Source organism: Episyrphus balteatus, chromosome 1 (genome assembly GCF_945859705.1).
Source record: "Episyrphus balteatus chromosome 1, idEpiBalt1.1, whole genome shotgun sequence".
Classification (NCBI taxonomy): Eukaryota; Metazoa; Arthropoda; class Insecta; order Diptera; family Syrphidae; genus Episyrphus; species Episyrphus balteatus.
In genome coordinates, this window is record NC_079134.1 from 176,256,434 (window position 1) to 176,272,541 (window position 16,108).

Here is a 16,108-nt window from a genome sequence, read left to right on the forward strand (position 1 = left end):
AAATTTTTTTCATTGAAACATAGACCTTAGCTTAAAACTAACATTTGAATTTTTTAAACAAAATCGTTAGAGCCGTTTTCGAGATATTTCAATTTTACTAAAATCGGTATATGACAAGTACCGTTATTTTTGGTCCAAAAAAATTAATTCCAAAAACCCCTCTGGAGAGTCGCAGAATAACGCTACATACCAAGTTTGACATTAATCGGTCCATCCGTTTAGGCTGTAGCTCCTTATACAGACAGACAGACAGACTGACAGACTGACAGACTGACAGACTGACAGACTGACAGACTGACAGACTGACAGACTGACAGACTGACAGACTGACAGACTGACAGACTGACAGACTGACAGACTGACAGACTGACAGACTGACAGACTGACAGACTGACAGACTGACAGACTGACAGACTGACAGACTGACAGACTGACAGACTGACAGACTGACAGACTGACAGACTGACAGACTGACAGACTGACAGACTGACAGACTGACAGACTGACAGACTGACAGACTGACAGACTGACAGACTGACAGACTGACAGACTGACAGACTGACAGACTGACAGACTGACAGACTGACAGACTGACAGACTGACAGACAGACAGACGGACTTCCGGGACCCACTTTTTTGGCATTGTCTACCATCGTAATTTCATGGAAAAATGTTATCTCAACTTTTTTTTTTGTACGAATGCATAACTTGATATATAGTACCTATATCGCAAGTTAAAATAGTAATTTTTAATATTTTTTAACTATTTTCATAGTTAAAATCGGGATAAAGGCTTGGATACACTTGAGGGTATGCGGTAGAGGTACGGGTAGCGGTAACGATATTTGTATGAAAAAAATTCCACATCTGAACGTTGATATGTCAGTTTGGAATTTTTTTCATACAAGTACCGTTACCTCTACCCGTACCGCTACCGCATACCCTCCGGTGTGGCCAAGCCTTAACTCTTTTGGATTTGGATTTATTTTTGACATTTGACAGTTTTACCATCCAGATGTATTTTTTAAACTAGTGAATAATATGGCCGTAAATCTCGGATTTAGGGTAGGTGGAAACATAGTATTAGTTAAGACCATGAGAAACACTAACTGCCATTATTCACTAGTTAAAAATACACTAGTTTAAAAAATACATCTGGGGTCGAATCACGGCACACGATTACGATCATATGTTAACGTTTTGACTATTGCTGTCTCTATTTTATCAGTAGAAAAAGATAGAGACACATAGCAAGTATGTTGTAATTCGACCCCTGGATGTAAAGAAATTTAACGGCCATATTATTCACTCTGGATTTTGTTTGGATTAAAGTGAATTTTAAATACAATCACTTAAATTTAAATTTAATAAATCAATTGTGGAAATGAATTTTACATCTAGAAAGCAGTTTAAATTTGTTTGGATAGATAGTTTAAAAATTGGATTTAAGAAGTGAATATTATGTGTTTGGATTTATTTTTGACATTTTTGACATTCTTTACATCCAGATGTTTTTTTTAAACTAGTGAATAATATCGCCCTAAGATTTAAAGGCTTGGCCACACCGGAGGGTACATGCGGTAGCGGTACGGGTAATTGTATGAAAAAAATTCCACATCTGAACGTTGATGTGTCAGTTTGGAATTTTTTTCATACAATTACCCGTACCGCTACCGCATGTACCCTCCGGTGTGGCCAAGCCTTAAGGCTTGGCCACACCGGAGGGTATGCGGTAGAGGTACGGGTAGCGGTAACGATATTTGTATGAAAAAAATTCCACATCTGAACGTTGATATGTCAGTTTGGAATTTTTTTCATACAAGTACCGTTACCTCTACCCGTACCGCTACCGCATACCCTCCGGTGTGGCCAAGCCTTTACGCAGATCGAGCTAAATTATTTTAGCCGAGATAAAAATCCCATACAAGTTATCGATAATTTGTGGGATATATTTTAGCTCGGCTAATTTTTTTCCATAATTTGTATGAGAGCGATCTGCGTAACTTTAAGCCTGGTACGCAGATTGACCTAAATTTGAGCTCCCATACAAAATTTAAGCCGAGCTAATACAAATTTATCAATAACTTGTATGTTAATTTTATTTCGGCTTAAATTTAGCTCGATCTGCGTACCAGACTTGAAGCCTGATACGCATTTCGCGCTAAAGCCTGGTACGCTGCTCGCGCTAAATTTTAGCTTCCATACAAATTATCGAAAATTTTTAGCCGATATAAAATGGATCCCATACAAGTTATCGATAACTTGTATGGGAATTTTATCTCAGCTAAAATTTAGAGCGAGTAGCGTACCAGGCTTAAAGCCTGGTACGCTGTTCGCGCTAAATTTTAGCGGAGATAAAACTCCCATACAAGTTATCGATAATTTGTATGGGATCCATTTTAGCTCAGATAAAATTTTTCGATAATTTGTATGGGAGCTAAAATTTAGCGCGAGCAGCGTACCAGGCTAGAATCAACAAAAAGTATCTTAATTGTAATCCGAACCCTACTCTAAAATGTCACTGTCATAAAATTGAAAAAAAAAACAGACAGATCCTAGTTCACTCTGACTGAAATCAAAATCAACCATTTTTTATTTTGTGACTGAATTTAGAATTCAGAGCAACAAAATAAAAATATTTTGATTGCAAAACAAAATAAAAAAAAAAACATTTATTATATTTTTACTTTCATTTTATTTCACACTTAATTTCATGTAAAAAAAAAAATGTCGAATCATTCTTCTAACTCCACCAACGATGGCAAAAAAACATCACGCATTATGACTTTCCGACCAAGTTATGAAGAATTTCAAAACTTCTCCGCCTATATCGACTATATGGAGTCGCGTGGGGCTCATCACGTAGGCCTTGCCAAAGTCATACCCCCACCCGAATGGGTTCCACGCAAATCTGGCTACTCTATTGACGAAATAAACATGACAATCCCAGCACCAATCTGTCAAGTTATATCAGGTAAATAATTGATTTTACTTAATTCAGGGTTTAGTTTATGCATTCGATTGATCGCACAGGAAAGCAAGGAGAGTACCAACAAATAAATGTCCAAAAACGAACAATGACACTGCGGCAATTTAAAGAACTCGCCGAGTCCGAGCGATACCAAACTCCAAGGCATTTCGATTACGATGACTTGGAGAGAAAATATTGGAAGAACGTCACGTACGTCGCTCCACTCTATGCCGCCGATGTCAAAGGTACGCTCACCGACTCGGAAGTTAAAGAATGGAACATTGACAAGTTAGAAACCATTCTTGACTACGTGAACAAAGATTATGGCATCGAAATTGACGGTGTCAATACTGCCTACTTGTATTTCGGAATGTGGAAGAGCACCTTTGCTTGGCACACCGAAGACATGGATTTGTATTCAATAAATTACCTTCACTTTGGTGCTCCAAAGACTTGGTATGCGATTCCACCTGCTTATGGGAAGCGGCTGGAGAAGCTTCTAAATCGCATCTTCCACGACAACTATCAGAACTGCAATGCTCATCTTAGACATAAGATGACATTGGTGAGTCCACAGGTGTTGCGTCAGCACGAAATACCTTTTAACAAGATCACACAAGAAGCTGGCGAAATAATGATAACATTTCCATTTGGTTATCATGCTGGATTCAATCACGGTTTTAATGGGGCAGAGTCGACTAACTTTGCCACAAAACGATGGATTGAATATGGGAAGAGAGCCAGTATTTGTCATTGTCGGAAAGATATGGTTAAGATATCAATGGAGACGTTTGTTAAGCGTTTCCAGCCTGAGAGGTATGATAATTGGATAGAAGGAAAGGATTATGGTGAACATCCAGAAGAGCCGGGCAAGATTTATCCGGCCCCAGCACCAACAATAAATAAATATAGTTACACAAAAAGGTAAGTTCTACAGGGGTGGAATCGGCTAAGGTGATAGTTGATTGTCACATTTTCTATAGTCATTTTTGGTCATCGCCTTTTCTTTAAATTAAATTAAATTAAATTAATTGATAAGATAAATTTTTTGAATTTCTTATCAAATAAAAAAGTTTTTATATTTTGAAATTTCAATGATTATAAACGTCTTTTTTAAGACATTTTTTATTGAATTGTAAAATATTTAAACAACAGCGAAAACAAATTATAAGAAATCAAGCCAGAATTATAAGATAGCCATTAGGATGAAGATAAGTATAAGATTTAAATATGTAAGCAATTTTTAGAACATTTTTTCTTAAAGTCCTGAGGAAGATTGTAAGCACAATCGAAACGTCGACAAAAAAGTAAAATCAAAATAAGACCTGCAGCCAGCGAAGAAGATAACATTCATGATCACTAGGGTTAGGATTTCCATGCACTTAAAATATGCATATTTTTTTTATGAGTTTGGACAACGTTGGTTTGTCAGTTTTGCACAGCATTTGCTTACGTTTTTGACTTTTTTCCAGTTGACTTTCAGTCACTTTTAGTCAAAAATTTCAAGCGTGTAGTTTCGTTATTTTTGTCAGTTTTTGGATAATATGCACGAAAATAATGCATTTATTTTTGAAATATGCCAAAATATGCAAATAAATGCAAAATAAGCATTTATAGTAAAATATGCAAAAATATGCAGTAACGATTGAATGCCATTTTAAAGGAAATCTCCTGATTCGTATACATAATTTGTTGCCATGCTTCCAAGGTGTTCCTAAAAAAATATGCATTTGCATGGAAATCCGATCTCTAGTTATAACATTCACCCAATTCAAATGAGCAAAAAAAAATTGGGATTGGTACAAACTGTGATGGGTCAAATTATAAATGCACTGGACTAAAGTGCTGAAACGCTGGAGACCAAGGCTCGATCCCTACCGATGCCCATTTTTTAAAAAATTTTCTTAATAAATATTTAAATATTAAATACATAAACAAAAAATACCAAGACTGGAAACTCGGCGGTCAACTGACGTTTGCCTACAAGCTGCGAGGTGTGGTGAATGTCGTGAACCTATCGTTGTAATCGTGTCAAATGTGTGGTGAATGTCGTGAATCTATAAATGTGTGCGTGTTAACGTCATTTACCAACGTGGTGGCTTTCACATATATTCACAGACAGCACTGTACACAAAAGGGTTTCGGGGGGAAAGACGTACGAAAGTTTCCAGTCTTGGTATTTTTTGTTTATGATTAAATATTCTATACTTTTTTCCCAAGAAACCCTAATTTACACATCGAACTATAATGTTCGTATTATTTTTGAATATAATGTATTTCGCAGTTGAGAATTGCAATGAAAATAGAACAGAACACTTATACTTATTGCAAAACATACACAAACGTTTATTTAGTCGAAAATTTTATTTAAAATATTATGTACGTGTTGATTATATCTTATCAATGAAGTCTCAGCTATACATTAGGGTAGCAAGTTTCAGCATATTTGCTATATTCCTTAACCCTTTTTTTTCACTTTTAAACATTTATTTATTTTATATTAACTTAATATTTATTGACTTTTTTTCTACAACTTATCTTCCTCAAAAAAATAAAATGCGCGACTGGGTCGAACGAACTTGCTCTTAGAACTAAAAACTTTATATATATATACAAATTTGGTAAATGTATAAAAAAAAACTTAAAATTCGGTCTTCAAATGTAAAAAACAACCTTTTAAATTCAATTCAGCTCCAAAAAAAGTATGCAGTTTAATTTTTTTTATAAAGATGCATTTTTAGAAAAAAAAAACTTTCAAAATCGTTGAGCCGTTTTTTAAAAAAGTAATTTTTTACAATTAAAAAAAAAAAATTTGGTATGTTATTTTGTAGAATCTTTTAATCAACACATACAAATTTAAAAAATTAAAAAATTATTTTTTTCAAAATTTTGTTTTTGATTTATATTAAGGCAAAATAAATGTTTTTGCATAAGTTACTTGGGAGATAATTTTAAATTTTAAAAACGGTTCTATGGGAGGTACCGTTAATAAGGATTTCTGAAAAAAAAATTTCATTCTGCCGCGTTTTGCATATACCGTTGCGGAGCGATCTTTTTTTGTAGCTGCTATACGATTGTGGAATGGTCTTCCATTCGATATGCAGCGAATTACCTCACCAACCATTTTTAGGAAGAAGTTTTTCGTATACCTTTCAAATCAAAATTAGTTTTTATAATTTTCTCTCTTTTTTACTATAAATTTTTCATTTCTCATATGTTCATATTGAATTGTACATAATTTATATTTATATTTTTACTATACATATTTATATTTTTCTTTTTGATCATAATTAAATAACTGTTAATTTTAAACACTTGGTAAGCATCTCTAGATACTAGCAAAAGATGTAAATCTTATTGTACCATGTACAAATTATTCAAATACAAAATACAAATTAAAAGATAGACCTTACTTAAAGTAATAACTGTTTTTTTATTAAATAAAAATCGTTGGAGCCGTTTTTAAGTAAATTAAACTTTTCCAAAATTGGTATATGACAGATACCGTTAATTTTGGTCCAAAAAATTTAATTCCGAAAATCCCTCTGAACAGGATGCAAAAACTGCTACATACCAAGTTTAAAGTAGATTAGCTCATCCGTTTAGGCTGTAGCTCTTTATACAGACCGACAGCCATCCTGACGCACTTTCGAGACCCATTTTTTTCGCAATCTCTATCATAGTAATCGGCCCTAGCGAATATCTGCCGTAGCGGGAAATTCTTCGATTTCATACGAATTATGCTTCGAGGTGTACTTCCGACAGGTAAAAACTCCGATTCGTATGAAATCGGACTAATTTCCGATCCCACGGATACCTTGCCGTATATTATGGAAAATAGTTTTCTCAACTTTTTTTTTTAAGAATGCATAACTTGGTACCTACATATATCCGAAGTAAAAATAAATAATAAACAAAATGTATTAAAGTTATACCTAAATAGCAGTCACCCAAAAACAATAACAAAACGGTGATAGTCACTTTGATAATCACCTTACGTAGAGCAAAAGTATTTTTTGTGATGATCAACGCAATCACCTTAGCCGATTCCACCCCAGTTTTGATATTGATGAAGTCCCGTTTTAAATATTTGTTTTTTTCTTTCAGAAAATCGACAGAATCAAATCAGGAACCCGACACCGATCAACCTCCACAAAAACGTGGCTGTTCAAGTCTGAATATCGAAAAAGGTCCCATAATCATGTTGAAAAAAATGGAAATTGATAAGAAATTAGACTTTAATGCCATGGCTGTTGTTCGTCTCAAAAGACTATTTGCCAGACTACCTGGGGTTGGGCAGGGAAAGAGTCTCTTAACAAATGGAATTATAAAAAACACAAAAAGAATGCGATTCCAAACTAGAACGATTATGCTGGATGAAGAAGAGTAGCTACCATTGCCAAAGGCTCTCATGCCATATCACCACTACCTACCTACTTTTACATGTTGTGAATTTTTTTTTCTATTTCTAGTTATGTAACTATTTTATTTTTTTTTTTGTTTGAAAAACAAACAAACCAAAAATGCTCTATGTCTGCATTTATACATGTATATTGGACTTGTCGTAAAGTCGAACTGAAGAGATCTCAGATGATAAATAATATTATTTTTTACTTAATATTGATATTTCACACCCCCATATTTTTAATTTAATTGTAATGACGATGACCCGAATAAATATTAATTAATTTTGAACAAAATTGCAATATAAATAAATAAAATATATTTAAGTTATCATATAGCGAACATTTGAGTTTAATTTTGTTTTTATTAATATTTATGATTGGATTAAGCGTAGTTATCCATTTGCGGAAATGGTAGGCATAATTAATCAGCTCTATCTCGAGTTTCACGTGAACATTCCACCCGGACAATTTAAATTTCACTTTTCCCCTATTAAAAAATGTCACGTGGAACGGTGGAACTCAGGATAGGGCTGTAAAATTATATTTTTATATTTGGGAATTCGCATTGAAGCTACATGATTAACGTAAAAAATAAGGCTCAAGTTGTCGTGTTATTTTGATAGTCGCCAACCCAAAATCCGCAGTGGATAATCGTCGGCACATTTAAAAAGTCAACACAGTTCAATTATTGTCAATTAAACTATCTCATTGCACTTTGATTGACACAACAAAATATCCGTAGGATGATACGGAATGGACAATTGAAGTGTGCTGAGTTCAACACACGACGATTTATTCTGGTAGGTATGGGAGGAAGCACAACGTTGGCTCACGGAATGCTAGCTTCCCGCACACACTTTTATACGTAACAAATTGCATACCTTTTTTGTATTTCTATAATTTCAATATTTGACATTATCAAGAATTCCATTCCCATCGAAAATTTACTACGAATCCCGAAAAAAAAACAATCATAAAATTCGTTCGTTAAAACGACGTAATGGTCCTTTTGAAATACCACGCCCAAGGCTTAGAGGTGCAAACGTTTTAGTCGAAATTTTATAATACTCGTACTGCTTTAAATCTGCAATATATGTATGATGTATGTACGACCCAACAAAGAACTAGAGGTGCTCAGTTTTCGATTGCTTTAGAATTAAAATTTCCACACGAGTTTTTGCTTTTGCGATTTACCATTAGACGAATACTTACCTAACCTTTTGAGACCGTTATACGCTATAAAGATTCAACTTAAAGGATAAACAGTGTCCAAGTGTATTTATACACAAATCCGTAGCTAACAAAAATGTATATAACATGTTCTGTGCAACCCAAGTCAAATAGAAGTAATCCAGATGCAACCGTTAATCAGAAGAAACCTTATCCACTAGCGGGATTGTAAGCTTCTTCTAAATTAAATGAGTTGAGAAGTGCCAATTGAGATAAGACGACCCCACAATGATATCCAATACATTCCAAATTGATGTGATCGTTGTTTGCGATCGCAATTCTCTTGGAATTCATTCCCAGAAAAAAATCAAGAGATGTTTTTGAGTTTCATTTATGTTCGCATGTTTAAAAGAAGAAAACATTCCCGGTGAAATTCCTATTTGCAATTTGAGGATTTTTTTGGTCACCCATGGTTTTCAAGACAGCAAAATATCATAGAAAGCCTTATAGTGAGTTTCACGTGAACAAGATTCCACCCGAAATAATTTAAAATCACTATTCCCTTATTGTGAGATCCGGGCGAAAAGTTGTTCGCGCTCGGATATTTCTCGGTATTTTCAACTTTATTTCAGTTACATATGTAGGTAGTCGACAGTTCTTCTCTTACTTAAATTGTGGTGCCGAATAAGAAACTAGTTTAGCGAAAAATGTAAATTCCCTTTAAAAATTCCGGGTGAACAAAAATATTCCGGATGGAAAATATACCACATGAAACTCCCGATAGGGCTGACTATGGTTTTTTTTTTCACGATCTACAACGTCCCAAAAAAAAATTGCAATTTTGTAACGATTTAAGTTTCTTTCTACCTCCCTTAAAGTGGAATTTAGGATAAAATAAAATCATCTACTAAAATGTTTCGCGTTGTTTTGATACCAATGAAAAAAAAAGTTTTCTGATCAATAGCTCGAAAAAAATATTTTTTTTTTTATTTTCTAATTCTTTCCAATTTTGATTTAATGTTTTTTTTTTTGTTTTGTTCTTTTTATTTTCGAAAATAATTCCTTTATTTTACACAAATGTGATTTTTCTTACTTTTACATTACGTATATTTATATTTAATTTTAAATTTAATAGAGTTAATATATTTTATATAATAAAAGAGCTACAGTTTAAGTTTAAAAAATAATTATATTTAATAAAAAATAAACAAAATTACGCCAAATAGCTGTATGTATCTTTTTGTCCTTCCATTCTTTCCAGATACTCCTTTTCTATCAAAATATCGATGCACTTCTTAATCACTGGTACCTTGGGCTTGAATCTGGTCGAAAGTTGATTGAGAACCTCCCCAATTAATTGTGTGTGGTTCAGCTTCTTGCGCATTTTCATGATACGCACAATTGCTGCCTGAATAAGTAATTTGCGATCTTCCTCAATGTGCTTATGGACAGCTTCTTGTTCAACGCGCAGTTCTGTTTTAAGTGGCTGATTTATGTTAATGCGATACTTCTTGTTCTTATAACCTGAAAAGAGTTCCACGACACTCGCAGCTGTTATGTTCGCTTCGTCATCTGTGGATGTGAGAAGTTTGGCTTTTAACAAAATCTGGAGGACTTGAATGAGATTTTCCTGCAGAATCTCAGTATTCTGGCCGAGCTGTTGTACGGTAAACTTTGTCTGATCATTGAATTGCAACAACACTGCCATTTGGAAGGTGCTAGCTTGCAGAGTGTATTTGTTTTTGAAACAATTTGTCACCAATTCTCCTTTGCACATGTGATATAGCCAATTTAGTTTACGTCCAGAATGACGAGCCGCATAAAAGTTGTTGAATCTCTGAACAGAACGTTCCAACTCGGAGGGCAACAAAAATGAACTACTCTGGTTAAATGGCCAAGATCCACTTGAGAGCACCTCGATGCTGAAATCAATCTCAGTCGGTGTGTTTGTTTGCTGCAAATGTTTCTTGAAATTATCATTAAGATCCTTGGACACTCCAATATCTTGGAACATTCTCTGTAACTTAATTGTGTATTCGTAGCCACAAGTTTGTTTAAGTTTCGAGATCATCGATGCCTCTGCATCGTCCGAAGCCGATGTGTGATTTACCAACCTCTTGGCGAGCATCTTTGAATAGAATTTCTGAAAGACATCTTTGTCTTCAATGTACTTAAAAACTACCATAACTTGGTTCAAATTGTCTTCCAGTTCAGTCTCTTCGGGATTTTTGCTGGACTTTTTAAGCAATAAATCACAATATTTAGCCAGCAATTCTGGACTTTTACTGGCACTATTTGCAATAGTTACAACATTTGTATTGATAAATTTGCCGCAGGCTTTATCGAGAGCTGCAACAAAGCCATTGTCATTGTTAAAAGCGGTTAGAACTAAAGCATTGTACTTCTTATGCACCTCGAGGATAGTTTGGACGTAGGTCTTGGGATCATTACTGGCCTCGGTGTTGCCGCACTTCTCAATCGCAGACATTCCCTGATTGTAGATATGTTCCTCAAGAATAGCTTTCAATTCAACAAGGCCCTCAGGAATTCTGGCCACATGAGAGTACATCCGACGTAAGTCGGTATTCTTGTCTGAATTAAGTAGATTCTGGAATTCAGCCCGGAAGATCTCTAAATGCTTTTGAATCAACACACGTTCACAAGTACTCACAAGACGATCGTGAGTGCTCTCATGCAAATACATTTGAACGCGCTTCTTTTCTTCGTTCAAACGTTGTTCAATTCGTTTCATGTACTCTGTAACCGAATTTTCTCTCAAAAATTCTACACTCTCTCTTGTATAATACCTTTCGGTGTCTTCAATGAATTTGTTTTCAAAACTCTCTTTGTATACAAGCAAGTTCTGACCTTTTCCAGCTATCGGATCATCATCTTCGTTAAGTCCCAACTCTACATAGCAATTTATAACCCCGGACACAAGGCCTCTGTTTATTGTCTCACCATTTCTTTCCTTTTCTATAAGCTTCAATACCGCATTTGTGACCTGTTTGTTAAGGTCCTTAAATAGATGGTTCTTCCATGTAACCAAGGCTAGTCTGTAAATCTCGTAAATGTCTTTCCTTCCTTCCTCGCATTCACGCTTCACCCAGTGTCTATTCAGATATGCACAAATTCCATTAAGAACTGTACTTGAAAACTGATAATACTCCCATTGTTTTGTATAAAATTGCAAAACAGCTTCGTCTATCAAATCAAAATCCACCAACAATTGGGTTAAATAATTTTCGAGGAACTTTCTCAGCCTTTTATACAATTCTTGGCCAACCAACTGTGCCCCTCCCGTAGGCATAGTTATGGGCATCTTTTTGCTACCCTTATTATTGCCAGAATTAGATGAAGTTGATGATGACGTCGATCGACTGGATGTTGGATTGACACTTGTGCAGTAGTCGTAGACATACGTGTACAACTGCATGTATCGTCGTCCAGGCAAACCCCGGACAGGTTGGAATATATGTATAATCCCCTGTTCGAGATCCGTCCATATTTCTTCTAAGTTGGTATGCTTAAGTCCCGTCCCATAGGAAGACTGTCGCGACATTTTATGTCTGAAAATGTATAATAAAACACAAAAATTGAACCCTTTAGAATTTTATTATATAAAGGTTTATTTTTTTTTTATTTGAATACAATAATGTATCGCCATGATTTGACAAATAGAGCCCAACCTAAAAACCTAAATCAGTTCTCACTTCTTTTAACATAAATAATTTTGTCTTTTAATAGTAGAGAATGCGATCAAACGCAATGAGTAAAATTAGACAAAAATGGGGAAAGGATCGGTCTAATCTAGACCCTGCATCAGCAACAATTTGGAGAACATGAATCGAACACGGTGAAGAACATGTGTGATGGGGGAAATAATTAGGATACGATCTATTTCATCCAGTAGCCTAAAATTTCATCTGGTCTAGGAATGACACAATTTGGACACCATCATAACAAACTTTATTAAAGGGATGTCCCGGCAAATAAATACTTCAGCCCATATTGTTTATTCATACTAAGCGTAGCAGCAAATTAGTAAATCAAATTGCATTTTTTGCGGGACAAAATTTTGTTCATGGAATGTGTTTGGGTGAATGTTCCTTTCATAAGTCATTATTTTGGAATGATTGGATGTCGGGAGCAGCCATCATCTTAGAAAAGAGGTTGGTACCCAAACTTTCACCAACTATAAAAATTTAATTTAATTAACTCACGGAATTCGTTTATATATCATTTTTTAGATGATTCTATTATGAAGAAGACTGCCCTTGGTCCGTTTTGGTTTAAATAAGTAAAAATGAAGCTATTAAATAAAAACGGTATCAACCTCTTTTCTAAGATGGCGCCTGCTCCCGACAACCAATTATCCCAACAGATTGATTTTTATGATAAGGACATTCCCCCAAACATATTCAATGAAAAAATTTTTCCCGCAAAAAATGCGATTTCATGCCCATATTTCTTTGTATAAATTAATAAAAGCACTTGAAAAATCCCGAGTACGAGGTAAACGCGACTCATTCAAATAAAATTGACAGGCAACATTGATGGTGTGTAGGGCCCGTATTGATTTTGAAAAAAGCCTTCATCACTAATCTACGAGTTTTCGCGCGATTAGAAAAACTTCGGTTTTAAATATCGGATCTTCAAGGTTAATATTTTTATGGAAGCTAAAAAGTCTATCAGACTACATTTCTGTATGGAAACAGTAAAAAAATGTACTCATTTAGAAATTTAGCAAAATAATGAGTTTAAGGGCCCTGTTATGACCCGAAAATCGAACGTTGGATTCAAGATTCGAGTTAGACGGATTAATTCCATATTTTTTCTTCAAAATTGTTCATTAAAAATGGTAAAAAAGTTTGACTTAGAGGGAGTCGACTGTAGTTCTCTATTTTTGATAAGGAGTAAGGGGCCAGTTATATCTATCATTGGTTTTCATCATTGAAACCAATCATAGAATTTTACAAGCACTTTTTTGATGAAACACCTTTTTTTCTTATTATTATTATGTGATAATTGTTAGTAAAAAAAAAATTAAAAACTGCTAATTATAAAATTTAAAGACAAATTATAAAAAAAAAATAATATTGTAAGAGTATATATGTAGGTAGTTGTCAATTCGGCAGACGGTAGACATCTAAATGATTTTGTTTTATTTTAAAATGTTATAATTATTTTGTTAATTATGAATAAAATCAATTCTAATCTAAAAAAAATCTAATCTAAAGAAAACCAATCATTGTAATTTTCATGACAGCTCGTTTATAGCAATCATTGAAAATTTCTATCACTGAAAATTCTTATCATTGATTCAATTAAACTTTCTATTTCACATACAAAATTCTTTGTGTGATTTCCAATCGATCAATACATAATTTGCATTTCTAATCAAAAGGCAACACAGTCAAATATCCATTCAAAAATTTCCCCGGATTGAATTCAATGATAGCTATAACTGGCCCATAACAACATGAAGGTAATAAGTTAAAAAGGAACATTCAATTAAACTAACATTTTTCTTAAAATACAATAAATTTCAATGATCATTGAACGTTGCAATGATAAGTGAAATGATAAAATTGTATTTTTAAAAAAGTTTAATCAAATTTAAATATTTTGTTCATTAAAAATAATGAACATAATAACCTTTATGTATTTATTCTTTATTGCTTGCTTCATTGTTTTAAAAGCGGAAATAAACATTTTCAATGATGCATTTCATTGATTGCTATAACTTCTGTACTCTTTATAGTCCCTCTAAATTAATGAAAATCAAGCTGGAAGTTACAACATTGTAACCACAGAATCTTCAGTGAGAGAAGTTAAGGAAAAAATAACTTATAATAATTATAGATACTTTACTGTGCAATAAATACAAGGTCATCAAAAATTATCAATACAACATCTCGAATTCTATCTGAGAAGTAACTCGCTGCAAGTAGGTCATCACAACCAAATAAGACCATAATACTCTAGGATACCTATAGCAAATGTAAGTATCTGTAACCACATGGCCCTAATTTATTTTATTTAACAAGTTTGATAATCTAACTAATTTTCCAAAAAATAATATAAAAATCGAAAAGGCAGAACTATCAAGATAAAAATAAACAAAAGCTTGTAGGTAATAAAAAAATTTCGAGTAACACTTTGTTACCCTAATTGGAATAATCAGCCATATAACTCATATAGGAACATGCACATATTTAAGCACATAACCCGTCTCGGGAACAACTCTACAAAAAAAAAAAAACCTAGAAAAATGCTCCTCAAACGACACCTAGAGGCTATCAACCTTTAATAACAGATTTTCAAACTTGATCCACACGATAAGCTATATTTAAATTTATATTTTAATAAAAAAGTTTAATTACCAGTCAAAGAAAGTTTGCAGCAGCAGCAAAACAAAGAAATTGTGCTCAGTACTTTTTTTTCTTTTTTCTTGCTCAATTGAAAATGGCCTTCGGCAGTGTTACTTTATACTTTTTTTTTATAATCGTTTAGCTGTGTTTCGAAATTGATTAATTGAAGAATACTTATGTTTTCATATCAGAATCAAATTGGTTTTGTATTCGGAAATGATTTGATTACGATTCGGGATAAATTTTCTTGATGAAAATTTTTCAATTTTCCGTTCTTGTGAAGCAGCAAAAATTATTTCAGTAGCACACAGCACACAGTCTCGTCGCACAATGAAATGACGATCTAGGATGTGAGAGTAAATAGAGGAGGTGTATATGTTTTAGGTGAGATAGCAAGAAGTATGAAGCAAAATTATTACTAGATTTCCCTTCCTGTTTCGTTATACTGAATTAAATTTTATATTTCTTTTTTAAATTTTTATTCTTACTTTTTATACACAAATTGATTGATTTTTGTTTTAGAGTTTTATTTTTGTTTGATAATTTTATAGAAAAACCTTTTTCTCTTGCTAAAAAAAACAAATAATTTAATTTTTCAACAACGAACGAAAATTTAAGGTGAACTTCACACAATACAAAGATTTGTGAAGAACGAAGAAGTGTGAAGGGGAAAGATATATAGTCAGGTATTGGCTATTGCTTTCACTTCAATGGTTGTCAGTTTTAAGCACAATTCACAATAGTATCGAATATTTTTTGGTTTATTTTTTTAAACCGTAATAATAATTTTAAAATTTTTTTATTTATTATTTTTTTTTTCGTTAAGATTTTTTATCACTTTTTAATTGATTTTTTTTTATGTATTTTCAAAAATATTTAAAATGTAGTTCAGCATTTTTTTTATATTTTTAATTCATTGGTCTAACTAGGGTTTATCTCTGGTTTAAGATTAGTATATGATAAAATAGTCAACCACATGCTTGTACTGGAATTGAACAACATATAACATGAGGGAATTGAAAGTTAGGAATTTTAATTATGTACCTACTTACGACTTGTTTTAAAATTACAAAATTTTGGCAAATAAGCTGGGATTCAACTCTGCTTTATCTTCCTTCTTTTTATACAGCGCTGTTATGATCTCATTCTCGAGGGGAGGGTTTAGCAAAGTTCACCTCAGGTCTTGT

The 16,108-nt window shown here is 33.4% G+C and overlaps 2 protein-coding genes across 3 annotated transcripts; one reads left to right on the forward strand and one right to left on the reverse strand.

The window, feature by feature from the left end:
• Positions 1-2,541: 2,541 nt before the first annotated feature.
• LOC129906001 (probable lysine-specific demethylase 4A) lies at positions 2,542-7,717 on the forward strand. Its single transcript, XM_055981625.1, has 3 exons — positions 2,542-2,974; positions 3,034-3,895; positions 7,079-7,717. Exons 1-3 carry the CDS (start codon positions 2,728-2,730, stop codon positions 7,359-7,361), a joined length of 1,392 nt encoding a protein of 463 aa, XP_055837600.1. The 5' UTR covers positions 2,542-2,727; the 3' UTR covers positions 7,362-7,717.
• Positions 7,718-9,630: 1,913 nt separating this feature from the next.
• On the reverse strand, positions 9,631-15,550 carry LOC129921304 (cullin homolog 1). 2 transcript variants are annotated; one of them, XM_056003071.1, is made up of 2 exons: positions 15,410-15,550; positions 9,631-12,116 (listed from the first exon to the last, which is right to left on the reverse strand). In XM_056003071.1, exon 2 carries the CDS (start codon positions 12,107-12,109, stop codon positions 9,761-9,763), a length of 2,349 nt encoding a protein of 782 aa, XP_055859046.1. In that variant the 5' UTR covers positions 12,110-12,116; positions 15,410-15,550; the 3' UTR covers positions 9,631-9,760. The 2 variants fall into 2 exon arrangements, with proteins under 2 accessions (XP_055859046.1, XP_055859044.1); XM_056003069.1 differs by lacking the exon at positions 15,410-15,550 and adding an exon at positions 14,934-15,069.
• Positions 15,551-16,108: the final 558 nt, after the last annotated feature.

What these genes read in the sequence shown, in the direction of transcription:
- LOC129906001 (XM_055981625.1), top strand. Translation starts at nt 2,728, where the DNA reads ATGTCGAATCATTCTTCTAACTCCACCAACGATGGCAAAAAAACATCA. An exon ending in AATCTGTCAAGTTATATCAG is followed by an intron (nt 2,975 to 3,033) that starts GTAAATAATTGA and finishes TTGATCGCACAG; the next exon opens with GAAAGCAAGGAGAGTACCAA. An exon ending in AAATATAGTTACACAAAAAG is followed by an intron (nt 3,896 to 7,078) that starts GTAAGTTCTACA and finishes TTTTTCTTTCAG; the next exon opens with AAAATCGACAGAATCAAATC.
- LOC129921304 (XM_056003071.1), bottom strand. Translation starts at nt 12,109, where the DNA reads ATGTCGCGACAGTCTTCCTATGGGACGGGACTTAAGCATACCAACTTA.